The 27490-nt window shown below is 39.3% G+C and overlaps 1 protein-coding gene across 11 annotated transcripts in view; it reads left to right on the forward strand.

The window, feature by feature from the left end:
* The window catches only part of ANKRD26 (ankyrin repeat domain containing 26), a 65786-nt gene that overhangs the window by 9666 nt on the left and 28630 nt on the right, over positions 1-27490 (forward strand). For 4 of the 11 annotated variants that reach the window (XM_026097335.2, XM_064507283.1, XM_064507278.1 and 1 more), the window contains 16 exons: positions 3862-3895; positions 3974-4046; positions 5140-5200; positions 5561-6567; positions 7497-7644; positions 8745-8806; positions 9984-10086; positions 11779-11807; positions 11911-11977; positions 17014-17102; positions 18808-19806; positions 20687-20922; positions 22736-22891; positions 24152-24185; positions 24417-24552; positions 25180-25393. In XM_026097335.2, coding sequence (XP_025953120.2) covers positions 3862-3895; positions 3974-4046; positions 5140-5200; positions 5561-6567; positions 7497-7644; positions 8745-8806; positions 9984-10086; positions 11779-11807; positions 11911-11977; positions 17014-17102; positions 18808-19806; positions 20687-20922; positions 22736-22891; positions 24152-24185; positions 24417-24552; positions 25180-25393 — 3448 coding nt within the window. The remainder of the gene's footprint in view (positions 1-3861; positions 3896-3973; positions 4047-5139; positions 5201-5560; positions 6568-7496; positions 7645-8744; positions 8807-9983; positions 10087-11778; positions 11808-11910; positions 11978-17013; positions 17103-18807; positions 19807-20686; positions 20923-22735; positions 22892-24151; positions 24186-24416; positions 24553-25179; positions 25394-27490) is intronic. The other 7 variants (XM_064507255.1, XM_026097339.2, XM_026097336.2 and 4 more) reach the window with 6 other exon arrangements.

Here is a 27490-nt window from a genome sequence, read left to right on the forward strand (position 1 = left end):
AGTTAAGGCCCTGTCATGGAGGAATTTGGTGTGGCATTGCTGCAATCACAGAACCACACAATGCCATAAAATACAAAATTTATTAACTGAGTGGGTTGGATATAGCAGGTGGATAGTGATTTCTATTCTAGACTATTTTTAATCTAGTCTATTAAGATGTCTGTTCTACGACAAACACACGTGCACGTGCGCTCCTTCTTTCCTGGTCCAGTTGCGACCCACACCATAGCCTTATGCAAACAGAGCATTCTCTCTGTCTGGTCATTGTGTCTGAGCTCTGGCTGACGGCATAGTTCTTTGATCTGTTCAACATGATAAAATACAAGCTGGACTCCCCTGTGGCAAACTGAGATAGGTAGGGCCTATATTTGCATCATGCAGCAATTGAGACAATGTTTTAAGATGTGCTGGTTTAAGGCAACAGCTTTATTGGTGAGGATGACAAACATACTAAAACTATCACTTGAAATGAGTGAATATAAATAGCACAGTAGGTGGAAATTATGTGGTGATGTGAGTACTGAGAGCCAAGGTTTCCTGCAGATTTTCTGGACAGGGTATCTTAAGGGTTTACTTTTTGGCACCTAAAGCACTTCTGGGACGCTTAGAGGGAGGGATTTTAAGTGTGCTGTATCCATAAAGAACTCTAAATATCAAGGAATTGCATCTGTTTTGATGGGTGAAGACTAGTCAAGTTGAGAGAAGCAGGAAGTAGAGATTAGAGTTGGTGGTAAATATCTAATAATCTGTTTCAGTATTTCAAAATATTGGAATATAGGTAATTTAGATTGAACAAGTAAATTAAAAATTAAGCTGTTTGACATTGTCCCTTGCACGTAGATTTCTGTAGATTATGATTCTTTTTGTACCTAGCACCTTTCTAACTGTAGACTAATAGTCGTGAAACATTCTCCCACTGCTATAGCTTTGTCTATGGTTTTTATATTTTTCCAAATCTGTGATTCAAATTTATTCTGATGTCATTGTTTCATCTGTCCTTTCCATGCCTTTTCATAAATGGATATAGGAATGCAACAGTCTCTCAACCAGACATCAAGAACAAGAGAATCAGGGAAAGGTATTCTGTACAATAGCCTTTCAAATATGAAACATGTAATACAATATACAACTATTAATATATCTATGTTGCTTATTATCTTGGAGGTCCCTATTTTGATGGTTTGGGGTTTATAAATTATATTTAGGGGTTTTGGTTGGGGGGGTATTTGTTTGCATGTTTTGCGTGAGTCCTGTATTACTGAATTCAGTTTTTACTTTGTGTTGTGCCACTAGTAAAAGTGCCTTTTAAAAAATCTGCTGATGTGCTGTTGCTCCAGAGTAGAAATGGGCTTGAATTAAAGAGGAAACAAGCCATCTGCAGCGATGACTCTTTTAGATTTCATCTTTTATCATGGGGCATCAAGGCTGTGGTTTTAGTCTGGCAAGGGTCTATGTCACGAACTTCTTTCCCTGTCTTCTAAAATGGAAATGTGACCTGATTTTGATCATCACCTATTATTTTATATATCTAAGAGCAAAAGTTCGGATAACTTACTCAGCTGTTTCAATTAATTCTAAGAGCACTAGTTGAAGATATAGCTGAAGCCCCTGTCAAGAGTTTGTAGCTGCTCTAACCTAACTGCCCATTTCAGAGAGACAGTTTTCTACTCTGTCTGGGAGGTTGGCAGGTAAATTAGACTGCTGACACTGAGTATTTAGTTTTACACACAGCATTTTTGTATAGTAACAGAATAATGCAGTGTGTTTATAATTAGGAAACATTAAAAAGAAGAGAGTTTGCCTGCATTTTAATTTTTTAGCTTGTCCTCCCGTGGGAAGTTCCAGCCTTAAAGTTTTGTCTGTGTGAGATTCTGCAGAACATGTACGCTTTATTTTGCTGTCTAAAAGTACTGTTCAGGTCAGGAGACATAATCGTCAAAGTTCTCACGTAAGCCCTGTCTTTAGGAAAGGCATAACTTCCACGCTCATTTAGGTGTTGCTGGTAGTAGAGGAAATGTGTGTCTACAGGTGATGATACGTTTTTGGATTTTTTTTTTCCCCTTAAATGTTTTTATCCAAGATGATATTTTGACTTTGAAAGTCTCCAGTCTCCTGTTTGCAGCAACTTTTGTCATACTAGTTGGCATTTACACATCAGGAATTTCAGCAACACTGAAATAGTTTCTGTATGTAGGTTATATTTGTTTTTAATTTTTTTTCCATCCTTCAGTCTTGGGAATCAAAGAACCCTTTTATTTCATCTTAGTTGTTGATAGTTGAGAGGTTTTAGTACTTCTTGGACTGTATTCCTAGAGTATCAGATATCAGTAGTACATCTGTGACCTGGAGGAAGTGATCAAGTGCATTTTCATCAAGTTTGCAGATGAAGCCAAATTGGGGGAATTAGGGCAGTGCTGCCCTATAGAGGGACCTCGACAAGATGGAGGCTGACAGGCACCTTATGAAATGCAGCAAGGACAAAAGGGGAGGAGGAACCCCTTGCAGTGGTGCATGCTGGGGACTGCCTGGCTGGGGAGCAGCTCTGCTGGGAGTCTTGGTTTTCTGAGGGTCTGGGCAGAGAGCGAGCTGAGCATAATGCAGCATCAGGTTGTCCAGGCAGCTAAGAAGGTCAACAGCACCCTGGGCTCTATGAAGAAGAGCACAGGCAGTAGCCTGAGAGAAGTGATTATCCTCTTCCTACTCAGCACTCATTGGACGGCGCCTAGAGGATAGAGTCCAGTTTTAGGTCCTGGTGCTAGAGACAGATTGATCTCTCAACAGAGAGCCCTGAAGCTAGCTGGGGCAGGAGCACTTGCCCCGTGAGGAGGGGCTAGGGAGCTGGGCTTGGTCAGCCTGGAGAAGAGGCAGCTTTGATGGGACCTAACAGCAGCCTGCCAGTAAGTACGGGGAGGTTATGAGGAAGACTAAGCCAGGCACTTCCCGGTGGTGCATGGCAGGAGGCTGAGAGGCACAGGCATAAACTGAAACAAGAGAGGGTCTAACAAATGTAAGAAGCAGCTTTGTCACAATAAGCACAGTCCAGCAGAAATATTGTGCAACCTCCATCCTTGGAGGCTTTCAAGACCATACTGGATAAAGCCCTGAGCAACCTTGTCTGACCTCATAGCTGAGTCTGATTTGCAGAGGAGGTGACCTTGTGAGGTCCCTTCTGACATGAGTTATCCTGTGACCCTATGTGCAAGTTACCTTCATCCCATTGCTGAAAGCTTGGAGCATAGTAGAGCATGGCATGGTTATGTCTCTCTTGTCTGCTTGGTACCCCTCTTTGGTACAGTGCAGAGAACTGCTGGTGATTCCCCTACATAAGGATGGCCTTCAGTTCTTGGTTATGCCTTTCAGTTTTTCTTGATGTTTTCAGAATAATCTATAACTGGGTAGAAAAGTGAATACAGTATAGTGTATGGCAATTAAAGTGCATAGTGTTTAAAATAATAAAATCTCTGCATGTGATATGTACTCAGGTATGTGTAGTATGAATACTTCAGTGGTTCATTTACTTATTGTAGTGTTAAATCACCACCATTTGATAACTGTCTACTAACATAGCATATTCATACTGTGCTATTTTTTTATTTTAGAAATGTTTCTTAAACTTGTAGGTATAAGAGCCCAAAGGAAATATAATTGTTAGGTTTTTTTTGTTTTTTTAATTCAATATGATTTGAAAAATCAGTTGTTTGGGAAGTATTTTCATCCATGATGTCTTGGGTTGGTTTAACTATCCCAAGTTTCACTGTAGTATGACTTGTAGAATTGTCCATGTTAAATGTTTGAATGTACTGTTGAAATTAGAAGGTTTGGCATGCTAAAAATTAATCATGTCGTTTAATATTTGAACAGTGATAGATGACTTTTCCCATGGAGACTCAATAAGGTGAGCTTGGAACAATACCTAACACTTACCTGAAGGAGGATTTGAGAGAGACAGTACTTACTTTGCTTTCTTTTTAAGAAGTTCTGAGAAAGAAGATAGTGATGACACTTGGCATACTTCTGAAGAAGAAGAACTTGATTTTACTCCCAAGGTATTGTGCCTTTACAGGAAAAATTTTCCATAGAATGACTGATTTGAAGGCAGGTTTTCTCTGGGATTGAGTGAAACCGCATTTCCAGGCAGGGTTGTCTTCTCCTGCAAAGCAGTGTCCTGCCTGCCACCCTTTCTGCTACTGTGAGCTGTTTCCTCCAAGACCTGTAGCTGTGGCAGAGCATGCAGCAGTCTTGCGGTTGTGGGGGGAAAGAGCAGTAGGTGACACTGAAAGGAACATCCACATTGTTTTCTTCATTCTGGTTCATTTGAGTCAGATTTCTAGATCATAAAAGCTGATCAACTCCTAGATTACCTATTCTTTTGTCCTCCAAACCTTGCTCTTTGTTTCAGGTAACTCTGGTGATAGAGTTCTGACTGATATGGAAAAAGGGCATTTATTGATCAAAATCTGCGGAAATGCTTCATGCCCTGGCTCTCCTTTCCTCCTTGTCAGGTTTCTCAAGTGTGCTCAGGGGGGAGTTGCTCAAGCAGGTCTCTTCTCTATATGTTGGCATTCTGTGCTTGCATGTGATCTTACGCTGCACGTGTGATGGAATTCTTTTTAGCACGTCTGTGCTCTCTCACCCACTCTTTTTACTGATGTTCTGAAGGTTTATCCACTTCTCCCATAGGGGAGGTCTGTTGCATTGGGATTATGCTGTGATGAAGAGTCTGTGTGTGGTGGCAGAACCCACACTGTAATGCTGTAATTTTAACATGGTTTCATTTTTTAGTGGTTAAAATGGAAATGATCCATCTTTCTAGCATAATGTTGAAACTTCCAGGGAAGTCTAGGGAATTTAATAGTTTAACAATTTAACAGTTACTTGCATTGCTTGTACACGTTTAAAAGTAAGCATCCTGCAAATGCAGTCCTAAACACACTTGAATTTTAATTAACTATTTCAAATACAAATTCAGAAACAGGTTTTATAGAATTGTGATGCATGTAGACATAGTTTTAGAAACAATCTGGAAACAAAAGGACAGCCTTCTCTCACTTACAGTTCAAGATTTGATGCAAACAAATGTTGTTATTTTCCCTTTTAAAATAAATAGATAATTGTGCTTAAAGTGATTTTTATTTACAGAAGCCACAGAAGCCAAACTTGACGCTGCTAATGAATGCTTCCCAACAGCTGAGGAAAAACAGTAAGCTATTTGGAAAAGATTATATGAAATACTGCACAAATGTAGACATGTTAAGTGTTGTGTTTTTGTTTTGTTCTTTTTGGCTATAGTAAATGAGAAAAGTAGCATTATGAGAAAAGAGCATGTAGTCATTTCAGAGAAAAATAAGTCAGATTGTGAAGATGAAGATACTGAATCCCCTCCTAAGCCTTTGTCCCTGGTCAAGTCCTTCCCCCATCCTGCCCATCCCTCACCTGGCTCCTTTTCCAGACATTCCCAGATGACTCCTCTCCTGTGCTTTAAGCAGGTAATATGCCTGTTATCACCTGTGTAACTCATTTTGTTTGTTCACATATATTTTTGCTTTCCTCATACTTTAAGATGATGGTGATGGTTCTAGAATTGAAAGTCCTAAGTCACCAAAGGAAAACCTCAAACAAGTAACACCGTCAGACACAAACCTTAGCAAAGGAGAATGTGAAGAATTGAATCAAGATGTTTCAGATGCAAGCAACCTGGAGGAAGAAGAATCGGAGGAAGAGGAGGAGGAAGAAGAGGAAGAAGATGAAAATGGTGATGGTGGGGATGTTGAAGACTATGAAGAGGATGAGGAGGAAGATCTTACTCAAGATGAAAAGGCGGAGGAAGATCTGGAAGATGAAGAAGAAACTCAATCTGATGACATAGTGGAGGAGGAGCAGGGGGAAAAAATGGAAGCGAAGGGGGAAATAAATCAGGAATTGGGGCATTTTAGTAGTGCCAAGTATGAAGGGGAAGCTCAGTGTGGAATGGGAAATGTCTGTGAGGATCATCATAAAATATGTGGAGAACTTGAGAAAATGGAGGAATGTGACACTCCTGTGTCTTTTTTAGCTGGGTGTTATGAAAAGTCACAAGAAAATATAATGCCTCTGTCTCCTCCAATAATGAGTAATGAAATATCTTACAAGTCAGTACCAAAAGAAGCTGTTTTTCAATATCTAAATAATTTGCAAGATAGAGAGGAAAGCTGGAAAATGAAATGTGTGACTCGGGAAGATTTTCACAGAAATACTGACTCCTGTTTTGCAGACTCTGAAATGGCAGACTGGAAAAAAGAGACAGCTTTGCCTCTCTCAGACAGCTGTGGTCTCAAAGAGAAAAAATCAAGTTTTGATGATGTCTTTGAAAGTGGTAATAATTCTTGTTCAGAAGCAGAAAACCCAAGGCTTGAAAGTCAAAGGCAGAACTCTGTGGTTCTTGAATGCCTGGATGCTGAAGATGCTCAAGAGGAGCAATGCGAAGAAGTAGATAATAAAGTCTGTGAAGCACTGGAACAAGAAAGTGAAAGCTTTTGCTTAAAGAGCTATGAAGAAAAACTAAGATCAGCATTTCCCTCAAGTACCAAAGTAAGTATACAGGGATAATTCAATCACAAGGGTATTTTCTAAAGGCCTAATATAGGTAAGAAACAGGTGGTAAGCTTGACTTTTGTTAATACTTATTCTTCACATAGATCCATCTTTGGGTCATCTTTTTCTGATATTAGAAAATGTCTAACTAAAAACATACTCCTAGCCGAAGCAATTTCTTAAGTTTAAGAATAATATCAGGTAGTGTTTTTAATATTTTTTTATATGTGGCTATAGTGGTGTTGGGGGTAAAAGAATAGACAGTAGACTTTTTCTAGAATGAATGAAATTCTCTCAGACCAGGAGGATGTACAAATATTATCACTGAAGACTTACTGCAGTCCGGTCAAATCTGTGATGTGAAGGGTGAAAGTGAGGAAGCAAAAGGAGTTTTGAGTAAGATTGTTTGAGAGTGAGGGAGCTGGTGGTTTTCCCTGGAGCAAAGTAGGGAGACAAGGAGAGTTTGCTCCTGAATATTGTAATCTAGGTGAAGCTAGGCTGTCTCTCGGAGGCACTTCTGGGCAGGGGGATGTTTCGGAAGTGGAGAAGGATATTTGCAACGTTAGGTATTGCTGTCTACTCGAATACATTCCTATGGAAGAACTGCAGGCAGAACTGCAATACCCACCCTGGGGACCCCACTAACACCCCATGACCCTCCCTGGGCGCTCTACTGCCCCGCTGCCCCCAGACGCTGTGGCCGCCCCACAAGATGGCGACCCAGGAGCTGGAGGGGGCTGGAGCTGGTCAGGCACTACCAGGTCCAGCTCTGGGCCCTGAGTGCGGGGGCACCTCACCGCCCCCCTTGAGACTGCCTTCGCCACCTGTGAGCCAGACACCAAAGTCCCGTCTGCCTTGTGTTGTTACACAAAAAATGTATTTTGCAAAGTGTTGATTGCCTGTCTGTTTTGGTCGGTCTCTTTTAGGAAGAATCATCTGAAGAGGAAGAAAAGGAGGAGGAGGACAATGGTGAAGAGGACCTGCAAGGTGCAGGTGTTGAGGGTGTGAAAAATTTTGTTTGTGATGACAGCCTTCAAGTCCGGAATGCTTCAGAAGACCATGCTGATGTGAGAAGTAAGTTAATTAGTATTGATCCCAATCGTTTTTCTGTGATATTTGCACACAGTAAATGAATTAAAATGTTGATCAACTTCTGAGATATTACCTGATTTTCCCCTAGCCTGCAAATCCTAAGGAGAAAGAAAGTAGCTTTTGTTCCTTTCCTTTCATTCCTGGAGATCTGAAACTGTGATGTTGGATTCCAAATTATGGTTTATGAAGCAAGTGCCACTTTTGCTTTTGTTGCCACGTTCTCCTGGAAGATGTCTGAACAAGACTAGTGGATGAAGGAGAGAGGGACTGTAGTGTCTTGGATGTGATAATAGTAACTGCCTCCTTGACTGTATTGTCAGATTCAAAAGCTGTCATTGCTCTTGGCTGAAGGCTTGGAAAGACTTTTGAGTAAAGCTGGGAGGAAATGATCCCAGTCTAGTCCCCCAACTTGTTGAGGTTTAAAATAAAGAATGTCTGTAACGCTCATGAGTGCTTGAGCCTTGCCAGAGTTGACCAGTTTGGTACTCATATCAGATCCAACAGCAGGAACAGAAACCACCGTTTCCATTGCCTATGTCCTGAAAGTAGCTTGAACCAGTGTCTATTACCAGAGCATGTGTAGCTGATGAAATGCCACACAGCGTATAGCCAAAGCTGCTGTATTCATGGTGGTGTGTATGTACATGCTTTTCTGTCTTTACACGTTTTACCCTCAGAAAGCATTTGGCAAAGCGTAAGCAGTCAGAGCTCAGGCTGGAAATATACGATTCCCCTCTTTCGGTGTGGGTGCTCCCATACCCTGGGGCTCTTTCCTGCTTTTATGTGTGCCTCTCTCCGTCTGAGTGATTCTTGAATCTGTTTTACAGAATGTGATAACTTAAAACAGAGCAGTGAAGATATCCTACTCTAGCCAAGTAGCGTGGTGAGACTGAGACTTACGCCCAACAAGAAGTGGAGATAACACCATGGTGTGACTGAGGATGAAGATACCCTTTAGTGACAGTGCCTTGTTTTTCCTCTGTAGTTGAAGGGTTATCCATCTTCCTGGCTGCAGGGCTTGCGTGACAGAGGAGAGCAGCAGAGAAGGACTCATGGTGTGTCATTTCTCCCTTCCTTTGTAGGTGTTACGTCGGCAGCAGGAGTGAAGCAGGAGGAAGACAGCGACTCTCCGTGGGATTCTGAGGTGCTTTCAGTGAGGGGTGCAGTGGGGTCCCCGTGGGGGGAACCGCTCAGGAGTTTGCTTTGGACGTGGGCCCTAGCGCTGATGAGGCTCAGTTCCCTCTTTGGCCGCTTCTGCCATGTGTTTGCTCCTGTGAACTTGAGCAGCTTCTGCTCTGTGCAAGCTGTTCAGTCAGGACTGTGCCTAAGTAGGGTCTGCTGATGTCCTAGGTCTCATAGGAACTGGCCTTTGAATGTGATTTCTAGTGTAACATTGAAACAGTCAAGTTTCCAGTTAGTTAAAATATCCTGAAACTTTAAAAGGTTAGCTGAGTGAGGATTTTTACTCTCTTTCCCACATACCACTCTATTATATTGATCTAGTCAGTTGTAAATGATTGCAAATAGGGTCTACGATGTCAATGTTTACTTTCCTCTGCATAGATACTTTCTATATTTTGTGGATGTACTTAGGCATTTTTTTGAAAGCCATGTTTCACACAGATACTTAATATGCTGGGTGTGTTTGCCCTTCTAGTTCTTTCTCTGTTGCAGCTGGCTAGAAGAAAATGAGCAGGGTCTTTAGCAAACCCTGTCTTTCCTTGTGGGAAAAATGAACTGTTTTTTTTTTTTCTTCTTTAAAAATATAAGATTAAGCTTTTTAAGATAGCATTAGTCCTTGTAAGCTTTGACTTAGTCTCTGTTCATCCAAAATTGCCCTTGCTTTGCATTTCCAGTGAGACTGTGGTTTCACTCACCCCCGCAGGATACATGCCCAGTGATCGTAAGCTAAAACTTGAACATCAAGTGCAGCTTAAGTGCAAGCGTTGAATCATGGAAGAGCTTCAATTTAGTTTGAAACCCAGTTTTTTCTTTTCTTGATTTGCCATCTTAATTTTTTTTCTGTGAATATCGGGTTTGTCTAGGTTTAGCAAGATGACAAGCTAAGATAGTTTAGAGGATTAACATCTGAGTTAAGATTTTTTTATGAAAACCTCAAAATATTCATGCCTGCTATGACTTTTCCAGGGTGCTATTTATTGAAGTACTCTTTCCACAGCTGCTTTTTTTGAGCTACAAAAGCCTGGTTTACACTTTTTTGCACGTGATGCATGTTGGCTTAGCCAGAGCTTTTTTTCTTGGAAAAGAGTGGAAAATGAGTTTGCATCAGTCTTTATATTGCATGTTTTTAAATTGAACAGCCTGATTCTGAAAGTCTGAGAAATCGGTCGGCCAGTGTGCTGCTTCTGCCTGCAGACAGACGTGGAACGTGCTTGCACAGTATTTCAAGGGAGCAAGATAATGGTAATTTCTTGCCTGACCAACTGTTTACCATTGTAAACTTTTATAGAATGAACTAAACATTTATCAGTGTATTAATTAAAGTGCCATTAGCCTGTGTCCAAATAGCGGTGGACAAGCACTTGGTAATTGTTAATTAACTTCAGTTAGAACAGCATTTGCTGCCCTGTTTGATTAGCTAAGGAGGTTGTCCTGCATGCATTATACATGTTGCTTAGAGTGGTAAAAGTGTGCATGGTTTAGAATTGAGCTGTTCTGAACATTGATGATAAGGCACTTCAGACTGCTGTGGCAGGAGAGGAAAGCTATGGTTTGGCCGCACGTGGTTTTGGGTTTGTTGGTTTGTTTGTTTGTTTGTTTGTTTTCCCCCTCCCTAGCTGAAGTTTGGATAGGTTTCTGCTGTACTTTGCCTGGAGGCTAAAATTATGTGATGAAATTACACTTCAGTTTTGCTGCTAAGATAGGGTTTCTGCCTGCTGCTTTGTAAGCATCTGTTTAACAGGAAGGCAAGGGAGTTTTGTTGTTAGGGTAGTACTCTCTTCTGAGGGATTTCTTCTTTAAAGAGTGATTTGTCGCTTCTGCTTGGAATATGGATGCTACTATATAGCTAAAGAAGCCTACTCAGTCTTGTCCCGTTAGGCTAGAAGCAAAATTTTCCAAGTACCTGGGAGGTCCAAATCAGCTTGTTGAGTTGTTGTGGAAGTCTGTTGCTTTGTATGCTTGATAAGTGTAAAAGCAGAGTGAAAAGGTAGTAAAAGATGATGGTGGTAATCTTCAGGTATTTCCATACTACTGGATCACCAAGTTGCTGAAATCAAATACCATTTCGGGTTTTTTTCTTGAGGGTTTTTTTTTTTTTGGTAATACTAATATTAGTGTGGAGCTCTTAGTAACATTTTTTTCATACCCCTTTCATAAAAGGACCCAGAAACTGTGAGATCACAGTTTGGATGGAGGATTCAAGAAATATAGGCAGGCCAGTAGGTTATGTGGGTGTGGAAATGATTTAATGTTGGACAAAAATTTAAAAAAACCTATTATTTGGATTTAAGTTATAAGTGGATATTACAGCCAAACAGTGTTTGCTTATGTTGTTTCCTTGAAAGCTAAGCCAGAGTTGCCTGTTCAGAACCAGCTTGATATTATCTCTTTGAATGATGAAGTCGGTGACCCCTATATCCGTACCATTGCTCTTCCATATAAGTTGTCTTTTGTGTCTTTTGCTGTCCAGTCAATGGAAAGGAAAATACTCATCAATGTTCAAATACTTGCATGATAATCACAGTCATAGTACTGTTGTACTGCTTTTTGATCATTCATTACAGCAGGCTGGTTTTGGCTTTTGAAGTAGTTCATTTGGGGAACAGAATCCTGCTTCCTAAAAGGACTAAAAGTTTTGTTCTTGCTCTGTTAATGGGCATGACCTTACTGCTTCACATGAATTGTTCTAGTTCTCTGTTTTGTTGTTTTGTTTTGTTTTTTTAAATCTAAAGTGCATGATAGGAATAGGCATTGTGCATTTTCTATATACTAATACAAATGCTGCATGATAAGGTAATTGAATGTTAAGTATTATTTCATTGAAAGATACTGAATTAACACTTGGTTGTAGAAACAAACTACTGATGTTGCATGGAGTAGATGATGAATTGCATTAAATAAAATAATATTTCCTTAAACAATTTTCATCTCCAGGCTTTTCAGAGAAACCCAGCGAATCCCAGGTAAATATTTGTTCAGGTCAAACTATTTGTCCTGCTCGTTAAATAGTATGTAGTTACTTCGAATTTACTTTTATTTGTATGCATTGGATTGTGTTTTTCACAGCAGAAGATCTCCGAATCAATTTTAGAAACAAATGAAACCTCTCCTAAAAGAGGAAGGCAAAAATCAGGTAATGTTCACCTCAGGTCACCGGGATGAGCTTCACAATTTTCCCAGACAGTAGCAGTGAATTAAGCATCTGCCTTGTTCGTTTTACAGATCTATTGGAGGAATTTGCTTTTGGTGATGCAGAGGATATTGAAGATATTTGTAGCCTTCTTTTTGTTGTATTTTGATAAATGTTTTATTGTGTTTTGTAGGATAATACATTGAAAAAAATATGAACCCACATACCTAACTTTCTGGTATTGTGTTCTTTTATGAACAGATGCGTTGTACTTGCTAATTCTTTCCTAACATTAAATCAGTGAGTCTAGCAAGGTGTTCCCTGAGCAGAAGGAGTACTGAAATACTCCTCTGTCCTGTGTGCTCTGTCCTCTAGTCTGCCATTCACCCTTGTAGATACCTTCCATGATGTAGGCTTCTTCCGACACACCTGCTGTCACCTTCCCTCTTCAGACAGTCTTCAAGTTTGCTTTCCTTCCAGTTTCTCAAAACACCCTTTCTGGTATTCCTAGCTCTCTTCTGATTTTACCAGTTTCCAGAGGAGCAATAAGGAGTGTGTGCTGTGGGTGTACTAGCTAAGCTGTCCAGGAGCAGCTGGTGAGACAGAAGGGGTAAATTGTTGGACTCATGCTGTAGCTGCTGTTAGCAGGAGTGCTTACTTGACTCATTTTTCTCTGCTGATCTGCCAGTTGTTTTACAACATGTAGTAGCAAATACTTTCCTCTGAAGCCTTCCACTGTTGTGTTAGTTTGAATTTGACTGGCAGGTTCAGAGTTAGGGGAAGGAAGCAGGGAAGAACGGCAGGGTGGAAGAAAATGACAGGATGCCAATGTGTTTTCAGGAATTCCCTTTACTTTGGAAGCCAGGCTTAAAAGTAAAGCTGTTAGCTGGCCCGCTATACATTAGGGAGATGTGTGACCTTAATGGTTCTCCACAGTTTCTCAAAACTCAGTAGTGTCTTTGTTTTAATGAATATTTGTGTATTTGTTAATCAGATGAGAAACAATTCCCCACTTAGGTTTTAGAGTTTCCACTGTGACAATCGGATATTGAAAATAAAAAAAACAGAGGGAGCTGAACTCAGATATAAGAAAGTAAATAAATTAGGTAATTGAAGGGAATCTAGAAAATGATTGTGGCTTGCAAGTATGATATACAAATAGTTTCAAGTTGTTCTTCATACTTCTTATTTAGGAAAAATATACTGTTTTCCTTGATGCTAACAGAGGTTAAGCTTCTCCAGGAAGTGTGTGTGTGTGTGTGTTCACAATGTGTAAGCAACAGGAACCCTTCTCTTGCCCTTTATTTTGCAGTGATGGTGTTTTCTGTCAGAAGCGTAAAGGGTTGTGAAAGTTGCTTAATGAGAATACAAAAGTTGTTTTTATCTGTATTACCAGAGTAGTATGAGGTGGAGCTCCAGTAATGGACCAGTACTTTACAGTATTACAGACACAGAAAGGAGAGATGGTATTGTCATAGCTCACTTCATATCAGCTGTTTATTTTCATGTGTGTTTTTATTCATAAGTTGTATTGTTTTTCCCTCATGTGTTATCTTGAAGATCAGGCGTTAAGAAGTACATGTAATAATACTTTTTTCAGAACATGTTTTTGGATCAAGCTCAAGTGCTTGTGTTCACATGTTCTCTGTAAGAAAGAGTAGCTGCTTTGGTCTGTAATCTGAAAAAAATCATTCTGTAAGGCAGTTTAGGAGGAGGGAAATCTTACAAGAGGAAGTGAAGGTGAAGGACATTTGGACAAAACACTAAGGGTCATTTTTTGGTACTTGCTACAGAGCAGGCAGAGTAAAAGGTGGGGGATTTACAGCTTCTGGATGCACCAGGATTTCTGTGGGTATTTGCATTTGGCATGAGCAGGATTCTTCTAACACCACTGCAAGTATCCAATAACAAAAATATGTGCTAGTAATACATGGCTGGAAATAATGATGGAATTTAATTTACTGTATGAATTTTTGATGTGCATTTTTTCAAATTATAGTCTCTTCAGAAGCTTCAGACTGGTGTTCTATCAGTGTTTTAGTTAAAAATTTACACTGCACTAGAAGTGGAAAAGTCTTGTCAGGGGGCAGTCATACCTCTCTGCTGATGTTGATAGCAGACAATGATACAGAAATCACAGATTCTGGAATTGGTGCTTCTAGAGGAGAATTTTTGCTTGCAACATAAAGGAAGAGATACTTTTTTTAGGTTATGCTTATGAATTACTTTTTCCAGAGGTTTAGCGTTACCAAGACTGTAAAAACTGGAATTTTGCAGACAGAAGAACATTGTAGCCTTTCATCTTTCCACGCGTTTCTCCTTGTTCTGTGCTTATAGTACGGACTTTTCAAAATTGCTAAAACCCTATGAGGAAAAAACATATATGTTCCAAAGCTCATACAATCTATCTGAAGACTGAGATTCCAGACTCCAACAGCTGCTGCCGAAAACTTTACCATCAGTCATAAAGGGCAAGACTGAATAGGAAATTGGGTTGCTTCCAATCATGACATTGTAGCACCTAATCCTGAAGTGTCTGATCTCTGAAACGGAATCCAAAACATTTAGGTACCCATATGCTTTGAATGGAGCGTGAGACCTGCATGTTTAGAGGGCCAGTACAAGACTTTGGGTGCTGGTGGGACCACTATTATCTAGCTTTCAGGCAGATACAGGCTACCAGAATAGCTCATTCAATCAATGTTGTGCCATCTTTTCAGGAAAGGCTCTGCAGCTCTTCTGCATTCACAAAATACTTTATCTTTTTATCAAAATTGAGGGATCTCCATGTACCTGATGGGAGTGACCACACATACCAAGTTGTGTGATTGGATGATGCACGCATGTTGCAACGTGTGACCTGAATGAACACTGATGAAGTAACAGGAGACATATATTGAGGAGGAAATCTGGGGAACACACCTTCATGGAGATGGTATAGGCGTGGTCCCTTCTGTCTGAGCAATTGATTACCCTACTGTACTTACAGCGGAGAGGTTTCTGGGATTACTAGATATGAAACTCTGAGCATACTGCATGTATAAACTCTTAGTTTTTTAGAATAATTATGAGCTCATAAGAGGCTTATGTACAGATTACCGGCACAGTGTGTGTGTCCTGTTCTGTTCTCCGAGTTATCTTCCTTTGTTTTCTGAAAGGATGTTATGAGCCAGTGGGATGTCTGTGCAGATATTTCTCTTGGACTCCAAATTTCTGCCCACCCCTTCCAGCTGAAACTCCCAAGCAGCATCTGCTGTGCTTCTGGAGTAGCTTTCTATGCCCACTTGAGAATCTTCTTGGGAAGGAAGCATAATCTGAGTCATACAGGAGAAAGCACAGATCCGCTTGAAGGAATTGGTATCCTATAGTTGATGCTGTCACTATTGTTAGTGTGTTCTCTTAAGGATGGGTGGCTTGAAAGGGGGGTTGGGAGGGAGGAAAGAAAAAGGGAAAGATACTTGTTTTATTTACAGAACCCTATCCTCCCTATGTATGTAAGAAGTGGGTACTTGAGCAACTGTTGGGAAGGGGTTTTGTTTTTGTCTTTTTCTTTTCATTACTTAATGTCCCCAAACTTGCTTTACTGCCTGCTATTCAAATTCTGCTTGAAGACAGAGATTCCTCATACATTTTCAACTGCATGAGCAGCTCATCATTAGATTATCTGAGCTGCTTCCTAATCATCAGTACATCTCCATAACTACCTTGTGAAATAAGTGCAGTCAACCTGCTAATGACTGAAGTGTGTTGGCAAATGCTGTATGATAAAATACCCAGAAAACTTAACTTACAAAAATCTAGAAAATTGCACGCACCGATGACTGGGAATGGCATGGAGGAGAGGGATGTGATTTTGTGCTGTGTAACTTGAGGTTAGAATTGCTCTCTGGATGTTGTATGACTGTTTGAGAAGCTTAGGTTTCTGATTTAGATGCCCGAGTTGTCTAACTCCAGGCATGTATCTAATGTAATCCCTTTGAAGTGAAAGCTTGCAAAATGAAGCACCTAAAGTAGAAAATGACGAAAGTGAGGTTGGCCATGGGGCTTGTTAATACTGGGTCCTTTTGTGTGTGCATATCATGATACCTGTTTTTTCCCTGTCTTCCTTTCCTTGTAGGAAGGATGGAGGACTGTGCCCCTGCTTAGCATTGATGCTGTATGTACATACAGAAAGGCTGTTGTGTGGAAACTGCACAATTTTTGAGTAGGAAGGGGGGTACAGAGTGATTGTTTTAGGTGCTGCACCTGAACTACTGGAACTTTGTTTCTTTTTGGGTAGCTGATAGTTCTGTGTTCAAAGTGCATCTTCCACATAGAGAATGATGATGAGTTGCTGCGTCTAAGTTGTAGCTGGGACTGTTTATCATGTGTGAAAGTGGGCCTTCAGAGTTTCAAAGTATTTCCCCAAAATAGGGAGCCCATACTGAATGACTGCTTCTGAGGAGTTTGTGACCTGTCTAATATTATATAGGAATTTGTGAGAAAAGTGTGATATCTGTATTTCCAAGGTACAAATGAAATGTCTTGACTCTGGACTGTTTCTTACATTTCATGAACCCCTCTTTCATCCAATGTACATTTCCCATCTTCTGCGACAGATGAGGCAGCAGTTTTACTGATGGCTGTTTCGTGAAGTACTTGGTGTGGATTCTTGTCTAGAGACAACTTTGTTTTTATGCACCGAGTAGGTCTGGGGCCCTGAGGATTTCAAGCATGTGATCTTGTTGTTCATGGCTTTCTGTGCACAAGTGAGAGGGAAATGAAAATTGGTGGAACAATGTAGCTAGTTACTGTATGGCATGCAGTGTGGCTATGCTAACATTATATTTTTTATATATGTGTATATTTTTATATAACACTATATAATAGAGATAGTTTTCTCTTTAGGATTTCACAAATTTGGGGGGGATATATTAGTCTTTGTTAAGGCTTTCTCATAAATATGATGAATCAGGATGCACTCTAGGCATAAATAAACTTTTTTTAAACTGTATTAACTCATGTTTGTTATTTAAAAAAAAATGTGGTTTTCACTATAGGTGAGTACTTGGAACCTACCTTTCATGTGTCATCCTCAGCTGAGAAAAAGGAAACCATCAAAGATCCTATTGAAAACTGTGGGAGGCAGGTATGTAAAACCAAATATTTTAAATTAGAGTTTGAACTGGATAATTTTATTAAACATTAAGGCAAAAGAAAACTTACCAGTCAATGAACAATGCCAAAGGAAGAGTCTTATAGGTGAAAGTTGTATTATAATCTGAAGTCAAATTGGCTGCAGTTTTCCTATGGTTGTATAAAATGCCTGCTATTATGATGGATACATGCCATTATAGTATTCTGTTTCCAGCTGATTTGCCTAAATTTTGACCAGTGTTTTTCTTTAAGTGTGCAATGCTGAGAAACAGTGCAGTTGAGTATATTTTATTTTCCATGCAAAATGCACGGTCCAGTGTTCGTGTGTGAGATTTGTCCATCTTTTATCATCTGCTGATCTTTCAGATAAAATGCTCTAGGCCTTCCTGTTTGTATGAGGAGAGATCAAACAAAAACTTGAAATTTGGTGACCAACTGGATGCTTTCTCTGCCTCCAGAATAGACCCTCCTTTGGCCAAATTAAATGTTGAGGAAGAGATTATTTTCAAGGTGTTACATCCCCTGGGGTTTGAGGCAGGCTTTCTGGTTGTACTAGGCATACAGGTCAGGTCTGGGTAGAGGGGAGGTCTCCAGTGAGCGTTTGGAGTCTTCTGTAACACCTGAATGGGCAGTGGAGCAAGCGATTTCTGCCCCATACCCAGGCACCATGGAGGTAGGATGCGTTTGATTTTAACGGGCGCAGCACAGCACTTAGGCCTACTGGAAAGTGGTGACAGTTGGGCAAAGAGATTGGGGAAGCAGAGGCTGAGAGAGACTGTGACTGGCTGAGATGCTGCTTCCCCATTGCAAAAGGAGGAATTGTTGTGAATCTAAAATGTGGAGGGAGAAAAAGGGCCTGGCTAACCAGAAAGATGAGCAAGGAGTTAAGAGATCTTGCTCCTTTGGGACACCAGGACTGCAGGCTCTGTTTCGAAAGGGAGTTTGAGCTGGGGAGGCACATGGGGAGGAGCACTTTGGGGGCATAGTGGCAGAGAACGTGAGCAGTCAGAACCATTGAGCAACAGAGCATCGTGTTAGGGAAGAGGCTGGGGAGAAGAGCTTGTGGGTGGGGGTGAAGCCTGATATGGTTTCGAGAAGCTTGGGCTTCTGATTTTGTGATGGAGGAAGGAAGGGACAGGTTTGCTGAATAAATGCTTTTCTTTGGAGCGTGGAATGAAGTTTGTTTTTTGAGCATCAGGTGAAAAACTAATCCTAACAGTCAGTTCTCCTTTTGGTGGACTGTAAAAAGCTTGTTAAGGTTATTCATGCTATATTAGCTCAACTGTCCGAGATTGGTATAATGCCAGATGGTAGAGAGCAATGGAGAGAGGAGGGTGGGAACACTTAGGCAGTTGTAAAGAATACTTGTATTACAGCAGTGAAACAGGAATAAAGCAAGTCCTCACAGTGACAAATGCCATGAGTTACAGAGAGAAGGCAGGCTAAAAGGTAAAAGTAACCCTAATGTACAGACAAATCTAATTCAAGGAAGACTGTTGTCTCAAAGTTTTTTTTCATTTTTAAGAAAACAGTGGTTCAGTGAAGCTTTAACTTACTTTCCTGTGTTTTGATTGTAAACAATTGCTTTCAAAATTTCTTTTATACAGTTGAATATGATGTTTGCAACATGAATTACTTAGATTAATTGTAACTTCCTTTCTCTTGGTAATCTTTTTGTCTGTACCTGCTTACTTAAGGATAAATATGTTTTAGAAACTACCAACTTGATAGAGAAAACAACACATGAAAATCAGACTGACAAAGCAGAGGTTTCACATCAGGAAGCCCTAGCACAAACTGATGAATTGCACGGTACTGACAAGCAGTTAAGTCTAAAACCTTGGGAAGAAAGATATGAAAGAATATGGGTTGAAAATGAGAAAAGGGAATTGAAAACAAATTTTAAAAACATTACGGCAGAGCTGAAGCAGATATTTGGTGAAGTTAATGAAACTGATAAAACTGCTTGCCTTATGGGAGAAATGTCAGAAGAGGACTTCAGTGAAGAATTGAAGAGTTTACATGTAGTTTCACCTCATGCGACAGAATCAAGTAATAAGATAGAAAGTAAACATGAATTTGGAGATATGAAACTTGTGCTAGGCCTGAAACAACCCAAAATGGAAATCATAATTCCAAGTCCTGGTGTCCTTTCTGGTCAAAATAACTTAAATACAAACATGGAAGATACCTGCAGTAGAGATGAAGAAGACTGCAGTAATGATACAGATAATATGGAAGTACCTATAGAGAAAGGAGAGGGAAAGCAAATACCTGCTGTGGAGATGGAAAAGAATGAGAATGGAAATAGTAGAAATGTAGAAGGAAGTCCTGAACACTCTCTGAGACATTACTTAAAAACAAGCATTTTGGATGACGTTTCTAATATTTTTCCGAAGATGAGACCTGTTTCTACAAATGATAAAAAGGCACTTTGTTTTGTAACAGAAAGGGAATTTGGAAAAGACTCCCGTTTTAATGACGATGTTTCCAGAGACTACCTTACCAACAATCATAAAATAGCAGAAACAGAAATTGAATGGGTTTTTGAAAATGCTCAGCAATCTTGTGGCGTACTGAAAAGGAATCTGGATGAAGAACTAGAACAAGATATGGAAAGATTTAAGAGTAAGGTAGGAATGCTGCAAATAGTATTCCTGGCTTTGGAGAAAGAGAAGGTACAGCTGCAAAAAGAGGTAGAAGTTCACCTGCTACTCCTCATTCTTTAGTCTTTCTCTGTACCAATGGTCCTGTTCACTTTAGCTATTCGTCATTAAGGAAAGGTGCTTTGTGCAAATTGGTTTTTGGTTCAATTGAAGTACAGTATGTATGAATAGAGAAACCTGTGGAGAGTTGTCCTCTTTCCCATTATGTAATTAGAAGGTTCTGAGAAAATCTAGAATGTATTATTGTTCTAGTTTAACAACAGATAGCACTCAGTTCCAGTGTCAGTAGTTATCAGTTCATTGCCACAAAAAGAAATGCACCCAATAACACTAGTTCTAATTCTGAATCAAAGAATGAAAATAGCTTCTGAACAGGGTCTTGACTAATCTCTGCATTTGCTATGATTTGTGCATGGCGTGCCTTCGTTGCCTTTCACTGAAATTCCTATTTGCTGTGAAACCACTTCTGCTTGTGGATTTTTTTGGTGTTTTATTGCTTTTATTGTTTTGTTTTGTTCTCCGTTAAGGAAGTAATAGTCCAGCACTCCTTCACTCTTACCTCCTGTATTTTTACAACTAACACTGTGCATTCCTTCTAACTTTCTGTCCATCAGTCATGCCTTTACTTTTCAGTTGTTCATGTTCAAGATATACTATTATTTCCTTTCTAAGGGCTATATTTTTCTTCATGTATTTTTAATCACGAGTAAATTCCAAGTACTTTCATTGCCTTGATATATTTTGTAGTATAATTTTATGAAAATACCTCTGTAAAATGGAAATGTTTCAATTCACATTACATGGCTTTAGAAGTAAAGACTGTATTATTCAATTTTGGGTATGATATTTCTCTCTTAATGATAGTAAGAAGCAAGGAGAAATATATAAAGCTTAACTTTTCTTTCTGTAGGTTGAAGAGGAAAAAAGAAAGCAAAGATGTTTCAAAAAGCAGACAGTGGCGAAACAAGATCTCGGGCAATTAAACATACTGCCAGGCAATGCTACTAATCAGCAAATGAAACAAAAGCTTCCTCTAAAGAAGAGCGACTGTCTTAGAACAGAAAATGAAGAAATGGAAGAAGAAAAACACAAAAAGGTCTTTTTGTCCAAGAAGAGATCAAAATTAATTGAAATGCCACTGAAAAGGTACACTAATAAAATAATCTCTAATTCTAATTTGTAAAACTAATTGTCTTTAGTTTTGTTTTTTAAACTTTGTCCTCCAAAGTAGTTTCATAAATACAGAAGGCCCTATTGAGTAGTCCACTGCTTCTCGAACGTTTAAGAAAAATATTGTTTTTAGGAAGAACTGAGTTCATAATAGACACTCAAACTTATTGTCTTCATTGTCAATACTGAGGCTAAACATGTCTTTAAAGCTGGAGACAAGAAAAAACAGCTGTTTTTGTGACAAATGGCTGCCCTGAAGAAAAAGTAGGGACTTGCAGTTTACTTTGCTTTCTCCCTTTTCTAGGTGACTTTAGTGATCTCCATGCAATTGATGTTTTCTTTCTCATTAAGTCCAGATCCTCTGTGTCAGGAAAAAGGGAAAAATAGTATTATCAGATTGATCCCAAAGGTTTGAAGAAGGCACGGATGGACAGTGCCTGCCTGATTTCATGTACATGACCAGATAGTTTCATTTCATGTGTGAGCAGAACATACCACAAGGCTTGATGGTGTTTTTTGTTTTTATGTATAGGATCTTCCTTTTGCTTTGCCGGTTGTGTCCTCAAAGAAGAGTATTTTGTCTAAACTGTTAGTGTAACACTTCTAAGTGATGTATTAGAGTAGTCTTTGCTCTTTCATTCACTTCGCATAGAAATTTGAAAGATCAGCTTTAGTGCAGCTATGTTTTCAGCCCTCATAAGCAGATAGGTGGTTCAAGAAAGCAGGGATAGTCATTCATGCTAATTCACTTCCTGTACCTATGACATTTCTGTTTTCACTGCCAATATCAAAATTCTTCTCAAGAAAACTCATTAGCAAGGTCCTGAAATAATATATTAATGGTGTTTAGAATTGCCTCAGCAATAAATTGAACTTTTGTGGAACTCAAGTCCATCACCCTGAGCATGCTGGCTCTAATTCAGCCAAACATTTAGGCCTGTATTTGAGGCACAGTGTATGGGAGTTAAGTGAGAATATTCATTGGGGCTGCTTCTTTTTCATGGCTTCGGCCCTGACAATAAGCCCTAGTCGTTCAAGTGAAGTGTGTTCCTGAGGGAGACAGACAAGTCTCTCTGAAGAAACCATGAAACCTTGAAGTAGAGAAGTACCTCCACAACCTCTACGAACATAATTGTCTATATAGAAGAGGAGGGAAGTGTTGGTTTACTCTTTTTGGTCAGACGGTGTTTATACGATACTTCCAAATGCTCCCTGGTTCTCTGGCACGCTGACTAGAAAGGACTAGTTTTACTCAGTTCTGAAACATGGAATGATAATCATGATGTGCACGAAGGCCACCAGCTGAGCAAAGTCTCATTGATGCAAGCCCACTTTCTGTCTCTTCTGTTGATTGTTCTGGATGACTCCAGGCCACTTGCAGAATGGATGTCTGTCAGGCAGAAGGTGGACTGCAAATCGCAAGGGAGATCTAATTCAGTCAATCTCCATGAGAGATATTTGAAGATACTTTCACACAACCCCAAACAGTGGTATTTTCCTGTCTTTCCTTCAGGTTGAATCTCTGCTCCATACACTTCTCCGAAGGAGGGTGGATATGTGTTCCAGCTTACTTGAGTCAACAACAGATTCCGCCTTTCCCCTCTATTTCTAGAAAAAGGAGTTTAAATACCTGGATATCTTTTCAGCATCTTTGGAGTCAAGCCTGTGTTTTATCACAGACATTTTTCTAAGTAGTTTCTGAGCGTCATCTGAAGTATGTCTGTTTCATAGAAATGTGTTATTTAAAGGTACTCAACTGGTGATATTTTTTTCTTCTTGTTTAATGTAGTAAATCTGCCCTGAATGCAAAAGGTGCAAAGAGAAATGGGAGTAAAAAACAGACTTCAAAGCAAAAGGCTAATCAGCAGATGAGTTCTTCCAGTGGGATTCATTTTCAAGTACTGGATGATAGCACTTTCAGCGAAACATCCCAAGATGAAGGGAGGTACTGAATATAAGGAATATTAGAAATAAAACTTAACAATACAAAATAATACAATAAAATAATAATAATTAATAAAAATCAATAATAAAAATTGACCTGAAAACTAAAGGTAAAAGTTTTGTAAACCTAATGCGTACTTGTTCTTTCAAGTGGCGATATTATCCGATGCCCTTTGTGTTTCAAACCGCTTCCTTTTTGCTTAGGATGCTTCAGCCATGCTAGTCAAATTAATAAGGTTGGATGTGCACAACTGCTAAATTACCTGAATGTGTATATATGTGCACATACATTTATATACATTTGTGCATGTGTAAATATATATATTCCCTATTTAAAAAGGGGGGGGATGCACGAGGTGCATGAAATTGCAAATGTTTTTCATTGCAGGCTTCTCAATTTTTTTCTCCTTTTCTTTACATCTCATATGCCTGTGCTAAGACAGAGAGAAGGTTAACTAGCCCCTTCATAATGCAGCTCTAAGATAGCTGTATACTCTTTGGAACTAGCAGCATTTGTATCTCTATAATCCGCTGTGTGTACAATAAAAAACAGTTTTCTTTGAACTAGCTCAGGGATCTCTGACTTAGCATTGTGTTGTATGTCGCATGTAAGATGCGTGAAGTGGGCAAGAAGGAAAAACAGGCTAGAGCTTATGAACACAGACTGAAGGCAGTTACTTGTTGCTGAAGAGCAGGTTTCCCTGAAGAGTCTTTTTTTTTTTTTAAACTCACTCTGTTCTGCTTGCCCGAAACTACTTCAAATGGAGCAGTGAACACAGTAGGTCTTCCATAGGAAGATAATTGGAATGGTTGTATAAACGAGCTTCATTGGTCAGTCATCAAGCTGACAGTGACACTGTCATGACTTAAGAACCCAAAATTATGATGCTTTGACTTGTAAGAGAAGGATTCTCAATGCTGAAAACAAAGCTAAAGCTCTAGTATTAAGCAAGTGTTATGGATAATTCATTGGTGTAGGTGTTTATGTGGCTGCCTAATTCCTACCATTTTGAGCAAAGTGCCGTTTCCAAGGAGTGTGATGTTTATTTCAACTTTTTGCTTAATATTTTGTGGTTAAGGTATCCCTTCCACTAGGCATAGTACAGATAAGGTTTTTTCAGTCTTTAGCTGTATCTAATAAAATTCTTCTATTAAGTTTTAGTTTAATTGAGTTGTGAAATTAAATTTTCACAACAATTTTAGATATTATTCATAATGCAATATAAGCATTCTAATACCAAAATCTATTTCTGTTTTCTAGACCTGCAGCAAAAAGGGGGAGTGAAAAGAACAAGGTACTGTAAAATAACTTTCTCGATTAAATATTTTATATCAGCTTTTAGCCACTTAAATCGGAATAACACTTGTATAGCAGTTTACCAGATGCACAAATTGCTGCTTGTGTGCAACTTAATCATATTTGAGCCAAATCTGTGGGCAGTGGATGAGAGAACAGATCATTCTTGCACTTGTAATAATCTATAATTATATACTGTTGTATACAGAAAATACTGTGTTGTTTGTAGGTCAACATACAGATGGATGTCACTGACCTTGATTTAACTCAGTCATCTGACACAACTACAGAGGATGTTGAATTGCCAACTTCAGCCTACAAAGAGGCTATGTTACTGATAGAACAGCTGAGTGTAGATCATACAGGTAAGTTTTCAAATCACCTTGTCTTCACCGGTTACAAGTTTTGTTTTGTTTTTTGTTTGTTTGTTTTCTAAATATATGATTTCTTTGTATACAATCTCAGGCATTTTAGTTTTCTATCTTGATCTAATGTTTTTTCATGATCAGAAGTGCCCAGAAAGTGCAGACTCCTGCACTTGATGTGGAATTCATCTCACTTAACTTTAGGTGTTTGTCTGTATTATTAGCAGACATACCTTAATTATTTACCATTGGTTCTCTCTAGTCAGAATTGGAGTAGTAGGTGCTTTTAACGTGCAGGTCAACTCATTCAACTCAAGTTGAACTCATTTTAATGTAGTCATCAAAAGTTAGCAAGATAGATCTTCCATTTTCCCTTTATGTCCCTCAGTAGGTATTCACAGCTAGCAAAGTATTGGCTTCACTAAAAATATATATATATAAAATCTACTATCATAATATACTTGCCTGCATACATGTAGCATTATATACGCATAAACATCATTTATTACTTCTAATAAACTATGTTAAAACTTTGTTTGGCAAATTATGAAATTAATAACTTGCATGTTGGAAAGTATTTGTGCATATATGCAGTTTTCTGTATATTTTGTTTTAATCTCCAAATAGGTTCTGCTAGTTTGTTGAAAATTCAGAACATACTTCTTGAATATGAGCAGATAATAGAATGTGAAAAAAATCGATACAGAGAGCTCTGGAGAGAAGTAAGAAAATTGGAAAGTGAGAAGGAGGAGTCACAGTTAATAGCGAAAGAGACTCAAGATTTGAAATCCATATTGGCTCATCAAGAAGTGGAATGGAAAAATGATATCCAAAGCCTTAAGTGTGTAGTCTTACATTCTCATAACATATGTTATCCTTTCACTATTCATTTCCAGAAGATGCTGATGGTGTAGTTGAGAGGTTGAAAACTTTCTAGTCTTGTAGGTTTGTTCCTTTTCAATCGGTCATACTTTAAATGACATAATGTCAGAAAAACAAATTGCCTGGACATTAGCACTGTGTAAAATCATCTACATTTTTTTTTTTGCTCTTTTAAAGCAAGAGAAGAGAATAGAGTATGGGAAAATGAGGTTTATAGGCATGTATTAGAATTATGTTTAATGTCTCCTTGTCTTTGCAGCTTTTGTTAGTGTATAATACTAGGAATTTTGGCTTCTCTGCAGAATGAAACTCAAAATAGAGCTTAGTGCTCTTTTTTCTTTTCTGTTTTTATTGGAAATGTTTGTGAAGGAAATTCAAATTTGGGATTGCCTATTTCCCCATACTCCTGAACTCATTATAGATGGCATGAGGTTTTTAAACTCTGTTTACATCATTTTAGACTAAAATGGCCAACAGGCACCTTATGAAATGCAGCAAGGGCAAATGCCAAGTCCCATTCCTGGGAAGGAGAAGACCATTGCAATGATGCATGCTGGGGACTGCCTGGCTGGGGAGCAGCTCTGCTGGGAGTCTTGGGTTCCTGGGGGTCTGGGCAGAGAGCGAACTGAGCAGCATAAGGTGCCGTTGGGGCTCTGTGAAGAACAGCACCCTGGGCTCTGTGAAGAAGAGCACAGGCAGTAGCCTGAGAGAAGTGATTATCTTCCTCCTACTCGGCACTCTGTCCTCTAGACACAGTCCAATTTCAGGCCCCCAGTGCTAGAGAGAGATTTATCTTTCAACAGCAAGCAAGCTCAACAGAGAGCCCGGAAGCTAGCTGTGGGCAGGAGCACTTGTCCTGTGAGGAGGGGCTAGGGAGCTGGGCTTGGTCAGCCTGGAGAAGAGGCAGCTTTGATGGGACCTAACAGCAGCCTGCCAGTAAGTACGGGGAGGTTATGAGGAAGACTAAGCCAGGTCCTTTCTTGAGAAGCAGGGATTCCAATTGAATATGAGGGGAAAAACTTTTTCATGAGGAGGACAGCAAGCAGTGGCCCAGGGAGACTGTGTAGTCTCTGTCCTTGGAGACTTTCCAGACTGTACAGGATAAAGCCCTGAGCAACCTTGTCTGACCTCAGAGCTGAGCCTGCTTTGGGGAAGAGGTGGATCTAGACACCTCCTGCGGTCCCTTCCAACCTGAATTATCCTGTGATCCCAGTTTGCGTTTAAGGGAATAATTAGATTTGGTCCTAACTTGGCCTGGATTTGACTCCCCCCATTATTTCAAAGTTCCCAACTAACTATCAATAATAAAAAATGTAATATATTTTTTTCTAAATAAATTGTCAAAACAGAATTAGCTCTACACTTATGAAAATTATAACTGCTTTTTGCTGATTATTTCAGTTAGTAAAAAGCTGTCTTCCTAAGGTTTTCATTATCAGTTTGCTTCAATATTAAATTAGTATTGCTTCTTCCAGGTGTAGATCCATTGAGTTTTAAAAAATTGCAGTTTTTGATGTTATTAAGCTTAAACACCATGCATTTCTAAGCCTGTTTTTGATCACTGACCTCATTCTTGAGTAAATACAGACTGCTTCCTTTTTCTATGGTAGCAGTCTATTTCAGTCTTACAGAAGGTTCTCTTAAAAATTCTTAGATAAGTGGTATGCTGATTTATTAGTATTACTTGCAGTCACTGTGAGTTCATAATATGCAGGAGATGCTCAACATATTAAGAAAATGTAGATTTTTTCATAGTAAAAGTTTATAATGTTTTAACCTAGTAATGCATACATTTAATTATAGTAAATTGCCACGTCTCTATGTATTTATACCTGCAGGGAAGTTCTAGTGGGGGGTGGGAGAAGAAGGCAGTATTCTTTCTTTTGCCCCTTATGTTCCACCATGTCAAGCTGTGGTCTCTTGGTTTGAACCCAAATACGGGATTTGGTCTGTACTGTAGTGCATGTATTCAAACTACAGATGATCTCCTTTTGAATAAAGTGTGCATTTATAGAAATGTGTACTTCTATGCATTTATCTATGTAAATGTATGAGT

The sequence above is a fragment of the Dromaius novaehollandiae genome, chromosome 1 (assembly GCF_036370855.1).
Source record: "Dromaius novaehollandiae isolate bDroNov1 chromosome 1, bDroNov1.hap1, whole genome shotgun sequence".
Classification (NCBI taxonomy): domain Eukaryota; kingdom Metazoa; phylum Chordata; class Aves; order Casuariiformes; family Dromaiidae; genus Dromaius; species Dromaius novaehollandiae.